At 30.0% G+C, this 24,579-nt stretch overlaps 3 protein-coding genes across 4 annotated transcripts in view; 1 reads left to right on the forward strand and 2 right to left on the reverse strand.

Annotated features, from left to right (window-relative positions):
• Positions 1-11,135: 11,135 nt before the first annotated feature.
• LOC142322402 (GPN-loop GTPase 2) lies at positions 11,136-18,806 on the reverse strand. The gene is made up of 5 exons (XM_075361447.1): positions 18,669-18,806; positions 17,375-17,506; positions 16,305-16,625; positions 12,583-12,778; positions 11,136-11,482 (listed from the first exon to the last, which is right to left on the reverse strand). Exons 1-5 carry the CDS (start codon positions 18,685-18,687, stop codon positions 11,242-11,244), a joined length of 909 nt encoding a protein of 302 aa, XP_075217562.1. The 5' UTR covers positions 18,688-18,806; the 3' UTR covers positions 11,136-11,241.
• Positions 18,669-23,001, reverse strand: LOC142322403 (proteasome assembly chaperone 3-like). Its single transcript, XM_075361448.1, has 3 exons — positions 22,736-23,001; positions 19,079-19,189; positions 18,669-18,883 (listed from the first exon to the last, which is right to left on the reverse strand). Exons 1-3 carry the CDS (start codon positions 22,801-22,803, stop codon positions 18,718-18,720), a joined length of 345 nt encoding a protein of 114 aa, XP_075217563.1. The 5' UTR covers positions 22,804-23,001; the 3' UTR covers positions 18,669-18,717.
• Positions 23,002-23,004: 3 nt separating this feature from the next.
• Positions 23,005-24,579, forward strand: part of LOC142322401 (WD repeat domain-containing protein 83) — a 28,337-nt gene continuing 26,762 nt past the window's right edge. Inside the window, exon 1 of one of the 2 annotated variants that reach the window (XM_075361446.1) lies at positions 23,005-23,244. In XM_075361446.1, the coding sequence (XP_075217561.1) occupies positions 23,229-23,244 (16 nt within the window). In that variant the 5' untranslated portion in view covers positions 23,005-23,228. Of the gene's footprint in view, positions 23,387-24,579 lie in introns of both variants that reach the window. The other variant, XM_075361444.1, reaches the window with a different exon arrangement.

Genomic DNA, 24,579 nt, shown 5'->3' on the forward strand with positions numbered 1-24,579 from the left:
TATTTCCACTTGATATTATAGGAAACATTTATATAATGAGTTCTTTTTCTTTATAAATAAATGTGCAATATATAGTCTTTAAGCTTAATGTCAATAACAATCTCCAGTTTATGAAAAAAATGCAAAAATCTTTCTATGGAACTGTGTGCTTCACATTCCAGTGGTGTGGTGTTTGACTATTGTGCACATAGGAAGCTGCAAGGGAGAGCCAACCCTGGCATGCTGGTGGAAGGAAGTTTTTTTTTACTCTGTGTGTGTTGTACTTAAAAACCATGTATCATATTCTTGAATGTGATAAAGTGTAGAATTAGATTATCATGCTTTCAGCTATTCTATTCGATTCATTTTTTTTTCAGTCCTTTTATATTACAAAAAAACTTTAACCATGGCCTTGAAAGGACCCAGAAAAAAATTTTCTGGAGCAGCACCCCCAGTAATTTTAGTTACAAACCACCACTGCTAGGATTTGAATCTTAGAACTCTCGACTTTGAAATCAGCTAATTCACGATGACAAGTTAACCACTAGACCAGCCCTGTGGGCTTAACACTTTGATCTAATACACATATATTCTAGATGGATTTCATATGGATAGTTTCACAGATAAGAGAATAGAATATATTGTGACAAGACCAGTATAACGAACCTGAGTAACAGATTCCTACCAATTAAAAAGAAAGTAGTAAAAAATATAATAATGGGAGGAATCCAGAAAGGGGCTAAAAGAAACCCTTTTAGAAAAGCTAACAGATCTGTTTAACAATCGTCCTTTGTAAATACTGCCAACTGATACCTAAACAGATTTTGTTCAATGAAAAGGGGTTACCGGACCAGGATAGGAATCTCAGGGAAAAATGTGAGGGTGGACAATCATTCTCTTACTTCAAGTTAGGTCTGGTCCTGCAGGTAAAGAGGATAGAAGTATAAATACTCCACGGAAGACCAGTTGATAGTCAGTCTGCGAAAGAGTGCTACGATGGAGTTATTATGCGAGTTTGAAGCGAGAGTATATCTAGTGCGTACAAGATCAATGCAATTAAGGAGACATCACAAGTAATTCCAGTATATGAAAACAAGAAGTAGTTCGGTGAGTTACTGTTAGACTATAAGTGAAAGATATAATGTAGTAAAGTTCATTCATAAATTGTTAGGGTAGTTTTATTTGTAAACTCAAGGGTATTTGCAGTAAAATAAGTTTATACTTGTCTTATCTATTGTATTATTGTTGTTAATATAAGACTAGTGGTTAAAAATGTTAAGATTAGTGGTCATGATAATGTCTTTTGTCAATGGGACTGAATTCTGGTTTTCAATATTTAACTATCTGTAAACAAATACTGACTATTACTTTAAATTCTATTTTGTATGTAACCACTGTTTTTTATTATTGTTGTTAATGTTGTGGTTGTGATTACTATGATTATTATTTGTTTATTATTGACAATAATTATTATTATAGTTTGCTGTTTGCTTATTATTGTGAGTTGTTTATTATTATTATTACTATTGTCATTATTATTATTGATTTGTCTTGTTTTACTTACGTTCTTAAACTAACAAATTGTAATTATATAAACATTTTCATTTTTCAATCTCTCAATATCCTGATCAAGCTGTAAGAACATGACAATTTAATTTAGAATGAAAAAATGCAATCAGGTACACCTTAAGTTTAAGAAATGTTTGTATAAATTGGCAAACCAGTATCATACCTTAGTTTGCAAATGGAAAAATACTTTAATACTACTTATATACTATCAAACCTATGAAATATGCAATTTATAATTTATTACAAATTTCAGCTTCATTCTACAAATTCTTAAGGATTAATTTTTGTAAGAAACCAAAAGTAGAATAAGGATAAGACAAATTTAATCACCTTATAAATATGTATGCCTAATTAAAAAAATTAGCTGATACCATGGAGGGTACAGCAGCAGATTAAGGATGGATAATAGGGACAACTCAGAATACTTTGTACTGTCAGTTATAGTTTTAAGCAATTTTCATTACCAACTGTAAGACAAAATGTACAAAAAAAATAAGTTATTACATAACACTATAAGTGGGATGACATTTGCAATTTGTACAACATTAAGAATTTCAAATCTGTAGACAAGGAAATATACATTATGCATATTTCTATTGCATTTTTTTAATGACCTCAAATTAAAGTATATTCATAATTATTGTATGTAAAAATTGTTATTGTAGTGATATGAAAATTGCTCTTCCTGTTGCTATTATGGATAAATGTATTTAGAAGAAATAAAAAGAACTACTAATAAAGACATGCCTGTACAAAGTAAAATAGTTTTGAAGTGATATAACAAAATAAATTAAACCATTAATAATAATAATATAACCATGTAATTTTATATTTATACTAGGTACATTCAATAAAATAAAATAAAATAGTGATGAATGTTAATTAACATATGTAATTGTGATGATTATGTGCACTATTACTGTCTTTGTAAGTTATTTATATTTCTTGACTAGCATATTTATAATTATCACAGACTAACATGTAGTAAATAAAATAAATAAAAATTTATTGGAAACTGTTCTGCGAATTTCTTCTGACTTTTTGAGGAAACTCAAATAAGAATATATTTCAGGCAGGAAACATAAATTTTATTAATTAAAATATAATAAATTAATAATGCTAAAAAGTTCAGTACTCAATTAAAACGTTTCAAAACTAAACAGTATTATTAATAAATTTAATCATCTGTAAGAATTTATCTCTATAATTAGTCCATTAAATGATATTTTGAAGTACTAATATTGAACTTTCTAACCCTGCTTGTATATAAATACATTAGTCACTTGTATAAAAAATATCAGTGAACAATTATGAATATTCCTATTGAAAAATGAAATTTTAACTATTTGTTTACAGTAAAATAATGACTAACCAGCTGGAGGAAGTTCTGTTGATTCATCAAAAAGTTTAATGCTGATAGGAAGTGTTCAACTACGCTGTAAGCTTTATAAAGATTATAAAAAATAGAAAAGGGTTTTTTTTTAATTTATGTTATTTGAGATATTTCCTAAAAACCGGAAAGTAAATGTATTATGAAACAAATTTCTCATACAGTCATTTTGAAAGTTCATCAATATTATATTTAAAAACACCATATTATTATTTCCAAAATATTAATTTACAGGTTTTCTAGTAATTACGTTCTTCTGACTGTACGAAAAGGGTCAGATATTGTTAACTGTTCAAAAACATTATTATTCATACCATTGACAAGTCAGATCAAGTGTTTTTAATTATTATTAATTAATTAGTTATGGATTAATTTTAATGAGCAAATTAATACTCAGAGTTCCCAGGCATGGAAAATTGAAAATACACTAGTAATTGACTCTACAGCCACAAAAAATTGGTATATGATCTAATTTCAATTTCCTTTAAATTCCTTATCAGACCATTGTTTTTTTAATTACTCCGGGTGCTGAAATCTACCCCAAAAGTCCTTTTAAATAAACCATTCAGGTTAGTGATGGATCCACTTTTACTACAAACACCCTGTTCAGTTATCAGCTTTATATATTCTAATATGTACCTTTTCTAAGAAATTTTTTCTTTTACACTTTCTTCTAGAAATAAATTAAAAAATAACTTAAATTTCTTAATGATCCTTTCTTTTTACAATACTAACAGATGATTTACTTTTAACCCATTAATTCTGTACCATATATGGATGACATAAATTTAATTAACTGTAATTACAAATTACATAAATCAAGTCAGTATAAATGAAACCAAAACTAAGCAATGATTTAAAGCAAACTGTTGTTTAATAAAAAAACCCGAAGAGATTACTCTGACTATAACAAGAACTAGGATAATCAAAATAGTTAGGTTCAATTGTTAGGTTTCATGATTTAAATTGGAAATTTCTTGTGCAAAAAGTAATTGGAATCCATGGTTTTCCTAATTTGTACACTAAGATTCCTTTTCCCATTGAAAAAATTTCTCTTTCTTTATTTCTTGATCTTTTAATTACATTATTTATGATCATGCTGCCTCTGCGAAGCTGTGGGTTTCTTTGTAAGGTGTATTACTTTGAAAAGCAATTATAGATATTTTATAACTGGATTATAGTCTATAGGCTGCTTTAAGAGAAATTAAGGGTTATGATGATAATTACACTTATTTGCAAGAGGCAAAATATTAGAATACCAGCAAGTAATGGCTGTACATAATCATTTCAAAAGAGATAATTGTAAATTAGATAAACAAAAAGGGATTAAACAAAAGGGAATTTATTGGTTTTTTTAAGTATGGGAGTTAACTTTTTTTAGATAAATTGTCAGATGAAGTTAGAATGCAGCCGCTGAAGTAGTTCAAATAAAAAAACAATAGGAATAATGTTAGTGGTGAGTATTTTATTTGTTAACAGGAATATCTTCCATGTTGTATTATTTTTCATTTTCAAATGTACTGAATTTATTTTATGAGGCAAAATTTATTTATTTTAATATATTAACAAAAGATTTTCTTCTACATACTTAAGATATTAATGCATTTTTGAGCTGACATAAAATCTTTTCTGAAATTCAAGAACTACCATTTACTAGCACTGACTAAAAATCTGGCAACCAAATTTTATAGCCTGTAAATTCATTCTGGCTTACTGAAGTAATTACAAGATGTAATTTTATATTTTACATGACACTATAGTGTGCGTTTCAAAATGAATATCAGGATTTTAAAGTTATGTAATATTCATTATGTTTACTTATATTGATAAATTATACATGAAATGAAAGAGCAACTCAACAGCTTCTCCTATATGTTCAATGTGAACACTGTTCATCACACAGCACACATCCAGCCAATAGGAAAGTTCATCCCATACTTTAATCAGCAAGTGTGAAGTAATTGATGTGACAGCTGCTTCAATCCTGTGTCTCAAGTCAGATAGGTCAGCTAGTAATGGCGGCACGTATGCTTGATCCTTTATAAACATCCAAAGAAAAAATCTGCATGGGGTCAGATTAGGTGAAAGTGGAGGCCACAGCATAAAAGCCCTGTCATCTAGTCCTCAGCGACCAATCCAGTGGTTGGGGAGTATTTCATTCAATCAGTCGTATACAGTGTTATGTCAGTGATAATCTTTTGCCAAATAAAGTTCTGTGGTTCATATTGCAGTTGAGGAAAAAGCCATAGTTGTAGCACATCAAGATAGTTCATACCAGACACACTGCTTCTGTAAAAAAGAACGGCCTGTAAACCTGCTGTCAGGATATGGCACAAAAAACATTCAGTTTTGGGGAGCCTTGTTCTCACTGCAATATTTTGTGAGGATTTTCTTATACCCAGGTATAAGAAACATTATGAGCACTTACTTTTCCATTAACATGAAATGTTAATTCATCACTGAATACGACACAATAAATTCTTCATTGTCACAGCACATAATTTCATTTGTAAAGGTGGCACGCAAACCGTAGCCTGCCTATAAGTTTTAGAGCTTGTAACAGCTGTAAACAATATGGATTCCTTAAAACCCTCCACATGTCACTGGATATGCTAATTTGTGATTAGTTTTCCTAGGACTTTTTTTTTGTCTTTACTCATTTGACTGGTTTGATGCAGCTCTCCAAGATTCCCTATCTAGTGCTAGTCGTTTCATTTCAGTATACCCTCTACATCCTACATCCCTAACAATTTGTTTTACATATTCCAAACGTGGCCTGCCTACACGTTTTTCCTTTCCCTTCTACCTGTCCTTCCAATATTAAAGCGACTATTCCAGGATGCCTTTTAACTATATTTTTCCAAATGCTTCTTTCTTCATCTATTTTCCGCAATACCTCTTCATTAGTCACTTTATTCACCCATCTGATTTTTAACATTCTCCTATAGCACCACATTTCAAAAGCTTCTAATCTTTTCTTCTCAGATACTCCGATTGTTCAAGTTTCACTTCCATATAAAGCGACACTCTAAACATAGACTTTCAAAAATCTTTTTCTGACATTTAAATTAATTTTTGATGTAAACAAATTATATTTCTTACTGAAGGCTCGTTAAGCTTGTGCTATTCTGCATTTTATATCGCTCCTGCTTCGTCCATCTTTAGTAATTCTACTTCCCAAATAACAAAATTCTTCTAGCTCCAAAATCTTTTCTCCTCCTATTTTCACATTCAGTGGTCCATCTTTGTTATTTCTACTACATTTCATTACTTTTGTTTTGTTCTTGTTTATTTTCATGCGATAGTTCTTGCGTAGGACTTCATCTATGCCGTTCATTGTTTCTTCTAAATCCTTTTTACTCTCGGCTAGAATTACTATATCATCAACAAATCGTAGCATCTTTATCTTTTCACCTTGTACTGTTACTCCGAATCTAAATTGTTCTTTAACATCATTAACTGCTAGTTCTATGTAAAGATTAAAAAGTAACGGAGATAGGGAACATCCTTGTCGGACTCCCTTTCTTATTACGGCTTCTTTCTTATGTTCTTCAATTGTTACTGTTGCTGTTTGGTTCCTGTACATGTTAGCAATTGTTCTTCTATCTCTGTATTTGAACCCTAATTTTTTTAAAATGCTGAACATTTTATTCCAGTTTACGTTATCGAATGCCTTTTCTAGGTCTATAAACACCAAGTATGTTGGTTTGTTTTTCTTTAATCTTCCTTCTACTATTAATCTGAGGCCTAAAATTGCTTCCCTTGTCCCTATACTTTTCCTGAAACCAAATTGGTCTTCTCCTAACACTTCCTCCACTCTCCTCTCAATTCTTCTGTATAGAATTCTAGTTAAGATTTTTGATGCATGACTAGTTAAACTAATTGTTCTGTATTCTTCACATTTATCTGCCCCTGCTTTCTTTGGTATCATTACTATAACACTTTTTTTGAAGTCTGACGGAAATTCCCCTTTTTCATAAATATTATACACCAGTTTGTATAATCTATCAATCGCTTCCTCACCTGCAATGCGCAGTAATTCTACAGGTATTCCGTCTATTCCAGGAGCCTTTCTGCCATTTAATCTTTTAATGCTCTCTTAAATTCAGATCTCAGTATTGTTTCTCCCATTTCATCCTCCTCAACTTCCTCTATAACACCATTTTCTAATTCATTTCCTCCGTATAACTCTTCAATATATTCCACCCATCTATCGACTTTACCTTTTGTATTATATATTGTTGTACCATCTTTGTTTAACACATTATTAGATTTTAATTTATGTACCCCAAAATTTTCCTTAACTTTCCTATTGCTCCGTCTATTTTACCAATGTTCATTTCTCTTTCCACTTCTGAACACTTTTCTTTAGCCAGTTTGCACTTCCTGTTTATAGCATTTCTTAATTGCCGATAGTTCCTTTTACTTTCTTCATCACTAGCATTCTTATATTTTCTACGTTCATCCATCAGCTGCAATGTATCGTCTGAAACCCGAGGTTTTCTACCAGTTCTCTTTATTCCGCCTAAGTTTGCTTCTGCTGATTTAAGAATTTCCTTTTTTACATTCTCCCATTCTTCTTCTACATTTTCTACCTTATCTTTTTTACTCAGACCTCTTGCGATGTCCTCCTCGAAAATCTTCTTTACCTCCTCTTCCTCAAGCTTCTCTAAATTTCACCGATTCATTTGACACCTTTTCTTCAGGTTTTTAAACCCCAATCTACATTTCATTATGACCAAATTATGGTCGCTTTCAATTTCTGCTCCAGGGTAAGTTTTGCAGTCAACGAGTTGATTTCTAAATCTTTGCTTAACCATGATATAATCTATCTGATACCTTGCAGTATCGCCTGGCTTTTTCCAAGTGTATATTCTTCTATTATGATTTTTAAATTGGGTGTTGGCAATTACTAAATTATACTTCGTGCAAAACTCTATAAGTCGGTCCCCTCTTTCATTCCTTTTGCCCAGCCCGTATTCACCCACTATATTTCATCCTTGCCTTTTCCAATGCTTGCATTCCAATCTCCAACTATTATTAAATTTTCATCTCCTTTTACATGTTTAATTGCTTCATCAATCTCTTCGTATTCACACTCTACCTCATCATCATCTTGGGCGCTTGTAGGCATATAGACGTTAACAATCGTTGTCGGTTTAGGTTTTGATTTTATCCTTATTACAATGATTCTATCGCTATGCATCTTTAAATACTCCACTCTCCTCCCTATCTTCTTGTTCATCACGAAGTCTACTCCTGCCTGCCCATTATTTGACGCTGAGTTAATTACTTTAAAATCACCTGACCAAAAGTCGCCTTCCTCTTCCCACCGAACCTCACTAATTCCTACTATATATCCACATTCATCCTATCCATTTCCCTTTTTAAATTTTTCCTAGGACTATGTACAAAATACTCTTACACATTCAACATTGTCTTTAGACATAAACGGTCGCCTTCTACTCTTTCTTTTACAAATACAACCATTGGTTTCAAATTTTGTATACAATCTACGAATGTTATTGTCATTTGAGGATCAAACAGAACTGCAAACACAACTCATGTTGAACTATAACACTTTGCAAACTGTAAAACACAGAACGCTTTCTGTTGGGAGATCGCCATCTTTGCTACTAGCACTTTCAAGTGGAAGGTACAGGAAACAGTTTATGAGCTTGTGCATAGCTAAAACTGTATGACTTGCTATTTCATTTCATGTATAATTAATCAATATATGTGAAACTTGAGAAATATTACATAGCTTTAAAATCCCGATATTCATTTTGAAACACACAGTTTTATATATATATATATATATATATATATATATATATATATATATATACACACACGAGGTGCGACAATAAAGTAATGAGACTGAATTTTCTTTGCAAGATGTGGTAACCCTGCAGCTTGCGTAGGCACACCATCTTTGACCTTGGTCTATAAGCTACTTCTAGTCCAAGCAGCACATTGATGCAACTGCTATAATAAGCAGTTGTGAGTTGTGCTATAATAAGTGAACACGTGTTTGTGTCTCTCGTCACAGAAATGAAACCGCAAAATATTGCGCAACGGTATGCCATTTCTTTTTGCGTTAAATTGGGTGAAAACGTGACAACTTATGGTAAGCTTCAGAAGGCTCTTGGAGAGGAGGTTATGTCAAGAGCTCAAGTTTTTCGGTGGCATAAAATTTTTAGTGATGGCAGAACGAATGTTGAAGATGAAGATCACAATGGACGACCATCAACCTCAGGGACAGATATCAACTTGACCAGGGTGCGTGAAATCGTACGATCTGATCAAAGATTATCCATGAAAATGATTGCAGAAGAACTCAACATTGATCGAGAAACGGTTCGTCTAATATTAACTGAAGATCTTGGTATGAGAAAGATTTGTGCAAAAATCTCACACAACAGCGAGAAACACGGAAAAATGTGGCAGCCGATCTGTTAGAGCAAACGGAAATCAATCCAGATTTGTTGAGCTGTGTTATCACTGGTGACGAAGGTTGGTTTTTTCAATACGATCCAGAGACAAAACACCAAAGTTTGCAATGGTGCTCAAAGGGATCACCCAGACCAAAAAAAGCTTGCATGTCAAAGTGAAAAGTGAAATGCATGCTTGTGTACTTCTTCGATTCCAAGGGAATTGTTCATAAAGAGTGGGTGCCTCCTGGACAAACAGTTAACCAATATTTCTACAAAGAAATTTTAGAACGACTTCGTAAACGAGTTCTTTGTGTCCATGCCAACATTGCTGATAATTGGATTCTGCATCACGATAATGCGCCATCCCATACTGCTCTGTCAGTACAGCAATTTTTAACCTCAAAACAAATTTCAGTACTACCACAGCCACCTTATTCACCAGATATCACTCCGTGCGACTTTTTTCTATTTCCAAGAGTCAAAATGGCGGTCAAGGGACACCATTTTCAAACAATACAAGATATCCAAAAAGCTGTGACGAGGGTCTTGGAGGATATTACAGAAGATGAGTTCCAGAAATGTTACCATCAAAATAAAAATTTATGGTTTGATTGTACTGTAAATAAAATAAATTTGATGATCCCAAAAAAATTTTATCAGCTAATGAAGGAACCAAAAATTTTACTCTGCAAGTAACAGATATACTGCTATTATCATTAACAGAAATTTAACCACATGATTAACCAATGATACATTAATAACCATGTGGTTAACAAACATAGAATATGCTTCTACCTTAGAAGCATATACTTCTGATATGAATCTATGATATCCATAAAGAGGATAACAATGAATGAATGATCTGATGTTTTGAATAAGATCATTTACAAATTTTGAGAAGAGCAAGAGATTGAGGGCATCTCCGTGGAAATCCTACATTCAACATTTCAAAGAGAGGTCATATATTTTTTATGAACTCTATTATGAAAGAAGAAATTTGAACTGTCTGTTTATGGTTGGTAAGTTTACAAAGCTTTTTTATTAATTACTATAAAACAACTAAATGCTTTTCTGAGATTAGCATTTTGCAGGATAAAACTAGGAGATTCAATATACTTTCTGATAACATTCTAAACAATTGTCTTATTAAAAAACAAATGTCAGTCATATTATCAACTGATGTAAGGGTGAGAACAATAGTATTAGTCACTGAAAGTGGTTGCAAGAACAACCAAAAGTAGTAATGTTAGTTTTAAAAACTCTGTATCTATAAATATGGTTTGGTTTGTCGTTTAAAATTTTGATAAGTTTCACTGGACATTTACAATTTATAACACAGTTACAAATATTTCAAATTACTAAAACTGAACTGTATTCATGCAAATGAATTGACAAAATAATAAACATGAATTCGTGATAATAAAAATACACTCATACTCAGTATAATTATATGTATATTCTAATAATAATCAGACAATAATAAAAAAATTTAATTTTTTTTTATTTTAGTAATCAAACCTAACACATTGCTAAATGAAATAAACATACTAAGGAAAATCCACATCCTTTATGAAAGATAATGCATTTAAATGCTGAAAGTCAAATCTGTCTATCAAAAAAAGAAGGCAGAATGTTTAAAAAAGAGTAGTTTCAAGAGAGTATACTTGCACATTACCAATATTTGAGTATGGTAAGAGAGAAAGGCAGCCATCCACAGGACAAATTGAAATGGTTAAATTAATAAAATATGACAACGTTAATAGAAAATAAAACAATATAGAAGCTATATATTTTACTGATATTGATACATTAATTAACAAAAAATAAAAACATAAAAAATATAGTTATGAAAGGGTATTTGATTCATTAGTTATAGATGTCTCTTAAGTATCCAGTTCGTTCTTGTTCTGTTTCGGCACCAACTGCTGAAGCAAGTAATGCCTGAACATTACGTTCTTCACCAGATCCATAAACATAACCATTTGCTTTATCACAAGCATTTTTCAATTTTATTAACATTTTTTTATCATTAATATTTAATGGAAGGAAAGAAACCAAGCTGAAATCTTCAATAAGAGATACAAGAGCAGAGTTTAACTTCCTGTACCTGAAACATACATTTAAGTAATATTATAAATATAATTTATGTAATTACTATTTCAACAAATAGTATAAAATTAATCATTAAATGTAACTATGTAATTTATCACTACTTGTGAGATAAAATCAACTTTCCTGTAACAATAATCCAACAAATCACTTGAAAATTCTTGCTATAAAAAAATATGGTATCTTTTTAATATTATTTTCCATTTAATAAATTTTTCTTCATTTTGAGATTACACTAATGTTACACTCCAAACTGTTCCAACTTAGGCAAAATTTATAAATATAATGAAATTTATTATGAATTCTATTTATTATTTTTTTTATAAATGTTAATAAATCTTGAATTATGTTAAATTAATTTTTGAATTATATTAAATTATATTGAAAAGAAAAACATTTTTCTGAATACACAGTGATTCTAAATCGCATGGGAATCTCTTGGGAGATGATTATATAGCCAAAAATAAGAAAAAAAGTTCACATAAACATACGTCAGAAAAAGAATCTTTAGTGAGTTTCAACTAGTGAAACATTTACCCTGCTTTCTGCTCCCTCTGTGAAATTAAACCATACTAAAATCCTTGGGGAACAAATTGAGGATGAGGGGTATATTTGGTGCTTCCTAATGGTTTCTGATATAAGAAATTGAATAAAAGTAATTGAAGTAATGTAGATTAATACCACACATCCAGCAGGTTCTCTGCGGGTTGATCATCCTTTTTTCACATTTTCCTTCTCTTCCCTAATCTTTTATTTTCTTTTCCTTAAAGGGTACCATGGGATTTGAGTTAGCTGTTACTCTAACTTCAAACGTAGGGTCATTTTTAATTAGCTGACAGGATGGAGGTTTCATATGTGGTATATGGATAGCTAAGCTTGTTAAATAAAAAAGCATTCAGAAAAATTCATACAGTAGAAGCATTGTATTTTGCATTCAGAGTTGTTAAACTCAGCATTCAGTAGCAATAAAATTAACAAATGTACTGCTTTAATAAGCTTGAATAAAAAAAATTAAATATAATAATAAAATAAACACTGCTAGTATTACAGTTATTAAGTTCATCATCTCAAAAATATAAACAAGCTTTTAATTCTTACTTAGCTGTGCATGAATCATGTTGAAGAGCATCCAAAAGAAATGATAGGTCTAAGACTTCAATAAAATAGTCAATTCCAAAATTTAATTTTTCACCATATTCAACCATCTTGTCAAATTTTGAAAGCACATTAACATGAGGAAGTTCCATCTGCAGCATTGCCGTTAATGAAAGTAACAAAGTTGAAATAAACTTTCCTAAAAAAGAATGACCACTTGTTTGACAACATAAAATATTAACTGTAATAAGTGTTTACTATAAAGAGAAATAAGCATGCATATCATTTCATCTAACTTAATAAATAATTAATTTAGTAATGAATAATAATTAAGCATATAGTAAAGGGGGAGGGTCAACCCACAAATGGTCTAACTTTTTTCTTTGTTGTTTTGAGATGTGCATTATTATTCATACCATTTTTTTGTGGAGCGATAATACTGGGAGTAGAAAAAAGAATGTTGGGGTTATAATATATGTTAGATGAAGTGTAATGTATTGTTTTAAGGCTAGAACAAAAGGAGCAGTTCTAATGCCACAGATCGATTCCCTATCTTTCTGCTTGACAGCGCTTTAGCAAAGATGGTGACTCCAGAACAAAAATTCTTTTGTATTTTGCAATTTGCTAAATGTGAATCTATAATTGCATTTCAACATATGTTTTTCCAAAAGTAGAAAGTTTATTCCTACTGAATTGTGATCCTCCCAGAGACAATAGCATTCGTTGATGGCATAAATTTGAAATGACCAGATGTCTGAATAAAGGGAAGAGATGACCAAGGGCATCGGAAGAAAATGTTGAATATGTCAGTTCTAATAATCTGTTAGGAAAGTCTGCCACACACTAACAATACCAGTGATGACAACATGGAATGTTTTAAGGAAACACTTACATATATGTCCATACAGTTTACAGCTATTACAGACCTTGAAAACTACCAACTAAGATGTGGTACCAACATTATGATCAAAATGTTAAAGCATAAAGATGACGATTATCTTGATCAAATTGTGTTTAGTAATGAATCAACATTCATCTTAGTGGAGAAGTTAACATGCATAATGTTTGAATCTGGATGTCAGAAAATCCTATGAACTATTATGATGTGAAAGGGACTCCCTAAAATTAAATGTTTTCCGTGTGATATTTCAATGGAAAGTTTATTTTTTTTATTTCTCTTATTTTTTTTGGGGGGGTTTATTTGAGGTAAAAAACACAATGGTGTTATCATTGTCCGGGTATGATATTTGTTCTAAAAAATAAAAAACTGGACAGTGAAAATTTAATTAAAAAACTAAAAACCCTAACATGCAAAAATATATCTTCAAAGTGAAAAGTCTGTTACATACGTTAAAAGTGAAGTAACAACACAAAGATATGTCACTTTATATATATCTAAAAAAAAAGTCACAATTTGCACTACAGCAAACATTATGATTATTTGGAACACACTACAGTAATTTATATATTTGAATATAAATGGACAGCTCTAAGAAATTACAAAATCAGAATATAACACTTTACTAGCCCCTAGTTTAAACTTGCGACACAATGTTGTATAATGAATACAATCCACAAGAATGTGGTGCACTATCAGTCAGCAGTTGCAGCGAGCAAAAATTGGTGCATCTGTTTAAGTCATCAGATATCCATGAGTGAGCCTGGTGTACCCTATTTGCAAATGGCAGACAATAACCTCCTTTTGACATTTATTTTTGTATGAGGAACACCAAGGTGAAACAGTGTTTTTAATTGGGTGAAGTTTACTGTTCATGGTAGCATCCCACTCACCTTGCTACTCAGCTACTCATCATGAACTAGCCTCTTCAGGAAATAGACAAGACCATTAGAAGCAATGCAACTGGTAAAAGAAGGCTGATAATAAGCCTCTTTTGTCACACTGTCTGCACACTCATTGCCAGAAATTCCTATATGGCTGGGGATCCAGCAGAAGCCCACTGTTGTATTACGTCTAGTCATTTGTGAAATGACACAATGAATCTCACAGGTAACAAGATGTCTACACTAAACATCATTAATCACCTGTGGGGACTCATGGGATCTGAGCAAACAAGAACATGCCAATAATTTGGGCTAATTATATGTAAGGCCTTATTAATGACATACAGTTCTGCAACGAAAATATGATGATATTGGAAAGGCTACACATATATGTTCTGTTGTCAACAACAAAGCCACAATCAACAGAATTAACGTTTATAGAACCATCCGTATAAATTATAATGTCAGGATTCATGCCATTTCTAATATTAAAAAATTTGTTTTGTAAGAGTACCAGATTTCTGTTCTGTTTGTTATAATTACAAAAATCAAAGCAATAATTAACATGAGAAGATTGACATGGAGGGTAATAACATGGAGTAACAGTAAAGATTGGAGGTAATTGTATACTTAAGAGTTGAGAAAAGGTGTTGAGCCCTGATGCCTAGTGGAGCAGTAGATCTCGGCTGTTCCTAGTATTGATTAACATGCTGGTTTGAGAATCACATCAAAGGTAGGGTGAGTTGCTTGTACTTTAATGTGAACCACATAGAGCACATCATTTGCTTCTATCTGTTACAAAAAAATGGTTCATGAGCCGTACGTTTTTGCTGAAGAAAGTGTAACAGGAGTTGCTTATTTGGATATGCTGCGTATATTACTTTTTTAAGATTGTCCTGAGATTTTATTTGGCAAGAAGGTGCACTTCCTCACTCACTTAACTCTGTAAGGGATTGGGTGAATGACGTTTCTCCATCCTTTGGATTGGTCAGCATGAACCCGATGAGAGAACTTGTTTGCAGTGGCCTCCAAGGTCATTCAAACTGACCCCATTTTTCCTTTAGGGTTCTACAAAGGTTCTTGTGTATGTCCTTTTGCTACTTACTGATCTAGCAAATTTGACACAAGATTGAACAGCTGTCACTGCCATTACTCCAGATGTGCTGATTAAAGTATGGGATAAACTCTCCTACTGTTTGGACAAGTGATGTATGACAAAAGGTGATCTCACATTAAACATTTGTAGTGAAAAACTCTAGTAGTTGCTCTTTCATTTTATTTGTGATTCATTACTATAAATCAAGGTTATGAAATTAAATAGCTTTAAAACTGATTTTTTTTTTACATTTTGTAGATGTGTTTTATGTGTGTAGAATGAATACTAAGCCTGGGTGGATTCCAATTCAATAAATTTAAGGTGAAAGGCAGACACTACCACCCTTAACACAAAATCAGTTAATTGCAGCTTTGAAATTCTTATTTATATTTGAACCCTTCATATAAAATTTAACTCAATAACATTGATTAATATCATAAATAATACTCACTGTTTTTTAAATCTAATTTATTTCCTCACATAAGTGCTTTTACAGGACTTTATCTAATAGAAGTGATAAAAAGTTTTTAAAATAATAAGAGAATATATTTTTCTTTACATTAATTTACAAAATAAATAATTTTTATTACCACAATTATATTATTATAATAGTTATAAATATTGGTAACAATAATAGTATGATAGTTATAGTAATAATAATTAATAGTTATAACCCACACCTGATGAAGTAATAGAGCATTATAAATATGTTTATGAGAAAAGAGAAACAGATGGCAAAAATGGATATTATTAAAATATTTACTAAATGTAAATTTAATGGTATTAAAATGATTAATTTTTAACAAAGTATGTGATAAAAACTTAAAGGATATAAAAAAAAGATTACCAGGATCGCTGCAATAATGAGAATCAACAAGATGGACAGCACATAACCGTATATTTAAGTCTTGGAGTTGCAACATAACTTTCTTCATTGAATTATGATGTGTGTATAATTCAACTTGTCCAGGACAATCAAATATAAAATAATGGTCTTCAAGTTTTACCAACTGATCTATTAACCAATCCATATTTTTTTCTAAATATTCCATGCAATACATCAGTGCACCATTTGGTCCCAAATTTTTATGAGACATGACATCTTCAACAGTAATTAATTCACCGATATCAACTTCAGCCTTGTAAATTACTGACTCATTGGCAGGATCTGAAACATAACATAAAAGTTTATTCAAATAACTTAAAAATAGATCCAGAATTCTAATGAATAAAATCCCATCTAAACACTGTTCATAAAAAGTGTTACTATGTGTCCATAATTTACTTAAGAGAAAATCCTAGAAGAAATCTAAAAGTGAAAGACTGTGAATATAGATGGTAAAGGAAACTAGGTCTAGAGAGCCAGCAACAGCTATAGCAATTTAAACAGAACCAATTCATAGTACCTTTATATTATTCTAAGTTAAGTATTATTTTCTCATTTATTTTTCTCTGACTTTTTATTTTGAACCAAACATTTCAGAATGAAACCTGACCCACTAAATCATTATGTAAGTGATCAATTTTATTTGATACTAGTTTGATCAATAATAGCTTCATTTTGTACTTGAATAACTAAGTAAACAATATGAAATGATTTAAGCCATCTTTTTATGTAACAAATAGTCTACAATGAAGAATGTTCACTTAATGTACAAGAATTAATGTGTACTGAATTTAAACATTTTTAACTAAAAATTTATAATGTAAATTAAGAATTTACATTATAAATGTAAATAATGTAAAATAATAAACTAAAATAATGTAAAAGATTACAAAAAATCTAACATTAAAAAATATTAATAATATTAAATATTAACATTAAGAAAACAGGGTTTCCTTTCCTGAGAATCCAATTGTAACTTTAATGAACATAACAAATTATAAAAGAAAAAATATATGAATTCTTTTGCTTACCAATGTTAATTATTGCAACTTTTCTCCCAATTTCACTTAACAATTTAAACATTGTATCACAATACGTTGTTTTTCCACTTCCTGGTGGGCCAATTACTAATTGGCCAAAAAGTAATCTTTTCATTTTCTTTTCTGGAAAAGGAAAATAAAAATCAAACAAAGTTATGTTTTTTACTGAAATAAAGCAGTAAATAAATATAACATTCTAATTTTCAATCTGTAGTTTTTATTGCGGTTGTAAAATGCAAAATCAAGCTAATATTATAGTTTGACAAAAGTTATTACCATTTTTTTTAAAGCAAATACAAAGTAAATTCTCACTTACATTACATCTGTTAAACATATAAGTTACATACTGTTACTGGTAAAAAAAAAATTAACTCCACCAGATTTTTTACTTCTTGATGTTTTGAGGTTCCCAGCCATATGCTACAAAGAATAAAAAAAAGATAGTATTTTTCATCAGTGAATATACTTTATCTGTAATTAGTGAAAGTAATTTTACAGCCTTAATATTTTCTTTGTTTATCAATAACAAAAATAAGAATTTTACACCTTACTTCCTTTCATTTCACATCTCTGGTCCTATTAATTACGGTCCATTTGAGTAACAGCTCAAATGGTCTCAACTTTTTTATTACAGCATTTAAAATACCTATGCATTTTTGAGATTTGAAAATAATAAATGTGAGAAATTTTTAAAGTGATTTATTTATTTTACGAAATGACAAATAACATTTACCATATGAAACAATGTTGTTTTCAGGAGAGTACCAGTGACCTCATGACTAAATGAATCTCATGGGGACAATGATATTAATATTATTTACTATACCTAAAAAAAATTTTAAGATGAAATATTTTGGCTTAACTATGGACATTAATTTACTCTTTTTAGAACAGTTTAGTCGACTCCAGGGCAATGCTAATTGAAAAACGTGCTAAAGAACAGTCCAGGAAGAATTTCAAAATATATTATCTATCTAAAGCAAAAGCTAGTTGATTTTCCAGGTTTAATAACTCTTGTTCACAGATAATATAAAAAAATTACAAGTCTTAAATTAAAGAGAAAAACAAGAAAATTAACAATTACAGATTCTAAAATAAAACTAAAACTGTTTAAAACTATTAATAGATTTTAAAATAAATAAAATAGTTTATTAATTTTGTTAATAAAAACTAATTAAACTCAGTAAAATTAAAAGGTAAGTTTGTGATCATAAAAGAAAAATATATTTGTTTATTCTAACTTATTCAACAAAAACTAAAAACTGAGTAAAAATTTTATACTCACTTGCAGAAATACTATTCATTCTGAATAATTTTTAACAATAATTGCAGTGTCACCAATTTTTTATCTGAAGCAAAACTTTAGAAATTGCTCTTAAAGTACGAAGCGAGTTATCTTTCAAATTTATTGCAAAAATTGCTGATTTTGGGATACAGATTTGTTCTGACAGATAACGAGCAGCCAAGTGTTCAGCACCTTCCTCTTCTCCAAGTAATGTTCTAAAAAAAAAAATCAGGCTGAAAATTTATGCGTGGAGATAGAAAAGTAATCATGTCCAACATTTTTGAATCCAGAGACTTTATAATTTATATCTTTCAGACAGTTTAATAGAAGAGATTTATTTAAAAAAAGACCAAAAAAATCATTAAAATATTAATCCAAGTAATTCAGATATAACAATCACTGATAAATACCTTATTTCAAAAATATCTTGATGATCTTCTAAGCTGTAAAATGATTCTTTCTGTACAGACAAAATGCATCCAATCTTTTGGTACTGAGTTATTGCAATAAACAAATTGTCTCTGAAAAATAAAGATGATTAATAATATGTCTGCTATCAAACATTATTTAAATAATAAAAATAAACAAAATTTCATTTATTTTTCATTCAGTGCCTAAAACTTATAAACTGTGTACATTCAGATTAGTGTCTCCTACTTTCACTTACAAAATGTAATAAACTGAAATTATTATAGTATGCTTCTACCGTCATAAGATGATTGGTACAGTGTGAAATATCAAATATTATTATAGTGAGATTAGATTATAGTATTATCACTCACATTATATAGTATTGTCACACTACAATAACTCCTAGTTTGATAGGCATGCTCTGTTTCCATGAGGTGGTTTGCTGGTTTGCAAAAGTGAAATTCTGTTGTTTTGTGTAATGTCTATGTAATGTCTATGATGGATGAATGTGCATCAAAACATAATATAGTATCTAGTAATTTTACTTCTAAGTTGAAGATTCTGAGGTTCAAATCCTAATAAAAGTTAGTTACTTTTATATGGATTTAAATACTATGTAGAGGATACTTATGTAATTTGGTGGTTGGGGTTAATTAACCATATCATCTCAGGAACGGTTGGCCTGAGTCTGTACAAGACTACACCTCATTTATGTCATACTTACCATACTCATCAAATTTGGCCAGGGCAGGTTGCTTATTCACTAGTTTAACAGACTGCAACATACACGTTAGCAAAGAAAGAAGAGAAATTGCATAAATGATGAAAGACATGCATAGTCATTTAAAAGTTTGATTTTGCTAATTTACCAGGCAAGTAAATTGTAAATTATTTGTTCTCTATTTAAAATTTGCAAGTTGAAATTAACTTATTTCTGAATGGGTCTTATTCCTACAACATAATTAACAAAGTTGATTGCTGTTTTGTATGCATATATTCTTCAGATCAGTGAATGAATGTGCAATTGGTCAGTTAAGTTAACATTTGTTGTAATTACTACTTTAGTTATATATTTAGTATATTCTTGGGTTGCTGTATTAAGAAAATAATGGTTTGATTCAGCGATTGTAACAAATTAAAAAACTGAATGCAGCAGGAAATAAATTCTGCTAAATATAAATAAATAACTTTTTTTATTCTGATTACATCATGAATAGGAAGATACACTATTCAATGGATAAAAAAGGAATGGCCTGGCTCCAACATTTATTTGGATGGATCAAGGGAAGATGTGATAAATCCTTAATACAAGCAGAATCACATATTTTGCAATTTATTATAAAATAAAAAATAGATATGATTTAAGTCTACATTAATGAAAATTATTAACACATTTTATATAAGGATTGATCAGAGGCGTGGAAAATTCAGGGTATTTTAAAAATGTTTTAATTAGCAATATTGAAAAATTTGGTACTTATTGGTTAGTATCCAACCTAACATGATATCAACATAACCTAATATTCGTTTTGCTTGCTAACCTTATTTTTATTGAAAATCTTAAAAAATTATTATTTCATTAAAAATTTTGGTATTTTTCAAGAAGATGCCTGCAGCTGATCTGTAGTTAGTCGTCGTAGTTAGCTGTTAGATGGCCCCACAGAAAGGAGAAAATAAATAAATAGTATATTTTTTCTTTTTAAATACATATATTGCAATTTAATATCATTAAAATAATACAATGATACTGTAATACTAGAATAGTAAAATAAAGTACAGTAATTTACTGTATAACTTAACAAGAATCTAACCTGTATTTATGCATTAAATGTGAGTCTAAATTTACATGATTTCATTATATGCGGAAGTTTTCCAGAACGTAACCTCTGTGTAAATTGAAGGTGTACTGTATAATAAATTTATATAAATAACTAACTAAATAAATATATACATATATGAATTTATATAATAAATAAATCAAAATGTATAAATGTAACGGAACCAAACTTAACTTTTGCTCGCTAGTCAAGGTTGGTAAGCATAGGTTAAGTTTGGCTAGATTATATTTATAATTATATTTATTTATTATATAAAGTTGGATTATAATTTAAATTCATTTATTTTCTCCTTTCAATGACACCATTTAACAACTAACTACAACAACAACATACTAACTACTGATTGCTTGCGGGCATCTTAAAAAGTACCAAAATTTTAATTTCATTAGAAAATAATTTTATTTTATTTTTTCCATATTACTGTGATAACATGACTTTATATTATTATTGAAAACTTTATTTTCTTGATTTCAAAGTTATTTGGTTATGCTCAATGCTAATCTCCCGGCATTTAATATTTAAGATTAATTAGACAAGGTTGGTGAGCAAATTAAGCGTTACGTTATGTTTGGTGACTTTATGTTGACATCATAAGTAAGAGAGTAACTGACACATATAAAAAATTCACTGACAGTAATATTGTTACCATTACAGAAATTTTTTAATGTGTTTTAAATAAATTGATGGGTAGACTTTTTATTTTTGGATGGCTTGGTAATCTATTAAAAATGGCTACAGAAACATACTAAGGCCCTTTCTTGTAAACTAAGGTTCTTTTTGAGTTATGCACATTCTATTGTCTGGTTTGACAGAGATGTGGAATTGTTATGTTTTAAGAATAAGTGACTACTCTTTTTACCATAGATGGCACATTAATAAACATTAACACTTGGATAAACTAAAATGTTTAATTTTTTAAACTCGATGCATACATTCATATTTACGCATGCCAGTAATCTGACATCCATTTTTGCATTTTGAATATGTAATGTGATTTTTTGAGGGAGCCCCAAGCTTCAGATTGGAAGATGCTTTTGCATAATATATAACTGAGAAATGATTACAAGCTTGGCATTTTTGACACTCTTAAGATAAAACAGTACAGTCTAATTTTGTTGCAAATGAAATCATCCTAAGAGAATTTTGTCTTCTAATATTCCAGAAATTTCACTTTACAGGCAACAATAACTATCATTATCATTAATAAAAATTCTACCATTTGATTAGCAGTGATATGTTTACCTAAGAAGTACAATGTAAAGGTTTTATCCACATTTAAAGTTAGACGCTTACAATCTATATAGTGAGTAATATTTTGAATTGGTGACGTAGAATTTTAAAGTGCTTTTAAATAACTATCTTCAAGCATTGATAGATTGTGTCAAGATTTAAGATTTTGAGGTAAATAAGCAATAAGGACAACAATAACAATAAGCAAAACAAGGAATTGAGAATACTTCCATGGAGCACTCTGCATTCTACATCTGAAAATGGGGACCTAAATTATTGTACCTTACTAAAATAAACAGCAGATTAATAATTATCAATACAATGCAGTCAATGCACTATATAGTATTAACACTACTGCACTAAAATGATGGCATCTCTATTGAAGTCCAGTTATTCAAACATTCGATCAATAAATGATTTTGTAAAGTAAACATTCTTTTCCGTAATAATCTATACATATGTGCTGGGGAGTATGTCAAGAACTTCAAAATTTCATTTGTCATGTTGTTGCAACATATCAAAATGAAACACTTATGAAAAATATAAATTAACTTTTTAGCAAATCGTAATATTCAAATTTATACTCACGAAAAATTTCCAACAACAATATCAGTTTTTGTCCCGTCAATCAAAACTCCAAATGTTTTAAAACTCATGACGGAGTTAATATTTATATAGAAAAAATTATTCTTTAACTATTACAAGTTCTCATCATTATAATTCGGAGGAATTACATTAAATATCTTAAAATAATCAATTGCAAACAAACTCAATAAAATAAATAATAAGTGGCGTGACACAAATATTTAATGCAGAACACTGTGGAACCACAACATGCCTGACATAACCTATTTTCACTTACCGACTTCATGTTCAAACATAAATCGATTGCGGCAATCAAATACTTAAAAAAAAAGTAGTTTTCTTATTGTGTTTTCTTCTGATTCACCTTATCAAATAGCCCTTACGTTAGTCATTCGACTTCGTTACTGAACGAAGAGAAAAAGTAGACGTTTTGAAATTCGTTTCTGACATTCGAGTCTTGTTACAAAGTAAACATTTGTTAGTAACGAGTGGATAAATGCTTCATATTTTAGGTTATATTTCATTTTTTGATAAACGAATTAAAATTATTGTTTGATGTTAGGAAGTAAATGTCAGTGTAAGATTATATGGATTACTCATGTTTGAGTACTATTGACTGTAAGCAAGGAGCAGTAAGAGCGGTACGATTCAATGGTTAGATTTTTTTTTATTACAGAGCAAGTAATTTTGTATCAGATGTTTGTCAATCACTTTTTAATATACATCTACTCTGAAGCACACTGTTATTAGTGTATAGGTGTGTGTTTATATATATGCTAGGTGCTAGTATGAATACCTCACATTATTATAAGGGCAGCATGTTTTTAATTTAATCAACTATTTCTTTTAAAAAGAATTTAATTAGTAGATTCGGGAATTTAAAAAAATATTTGATATTCTATTATATGAAATTGAAATAATTAAGAATCAAGATAAAAATCTTATGCTAGAGTATCATTTATAGTAGTAATAAATCTAACTGATGGCAAAACTTATTGTTTATCACTTTTAAATCTATATACACTATGTACTTTTTTTATTAACGAAACATTTTCATGTGATACTGTTCTGATAAACAAGTTTTAAGTTTTTTCATGTGAAAAACTTAAAAGCACAATTTACCTATTATTACATTCTGAGATTGTTGTTTCATGACACTATATTCTGTTTCCATTCTGAAAAGAATTTTCCATGGGGAAAGTCAGAATAGATTATAATTTATAATTAAAATGGATACTTGCACCTATCATACATTTCTAGGGATTTTAGAGCAAGGATTTTCTCTAGGAAGCCAGGTTTGTGCATGACTGGTTCTGTAGTATCTGGAAGCCAAGAACAGAATTCTTGAGCTCATAGAAGGCCATTGTCCATATTATCAAATCAAACATGGGAGATGAAACCCTTGAAGGATGATTATGCTACCACCAAAACCTGGATTCAGGAGAGAAAGGAAAAATAATATTAGTTACCACTGTCTATATTTGTTGGTGGGAGGTTGATGTTGCTTTTAAGCAGATCTTTTATATTTGGATACATGTAGTATATGAACAAATCTATCAGATTTGATATTTAATTTTATGTTGCAATGCTTTGTTTTAAATGTATGGTCAAGACTAATTTAAATACAGTATTTTTATTTTTAACTAATTAAAAAAAAATTATGGTTTCAGCAATTTATAAGCATGTTGGGTAATTATATACAATTAGGGACTTAACTACAATTTTAATAACATTTGGAATCAACACAACATTTGGATTTAGGATCTAAGTTATTTGTTGCAGTTGAAATAAATTGTCAGAAACACCTTTCACCTGAGTTTTGTCCCTTGTAAAATTACAGGTGTAAC

Source organism: Lycorma delicatula, chromosome 3 (assembly GCF_047948215.1).
Source record: "Lycorma delicatula isolate Av1 chromosome 3, ASM4794821v1, whole genome shotgun sequence".
In the NCBI taxonomy this organism is placed as follows: Eukaryota; Metazoa; Arthropoda; class Insecta; order Hemiptera; family Fulgoridae; genus Lycorma; species Lycorma delicatula.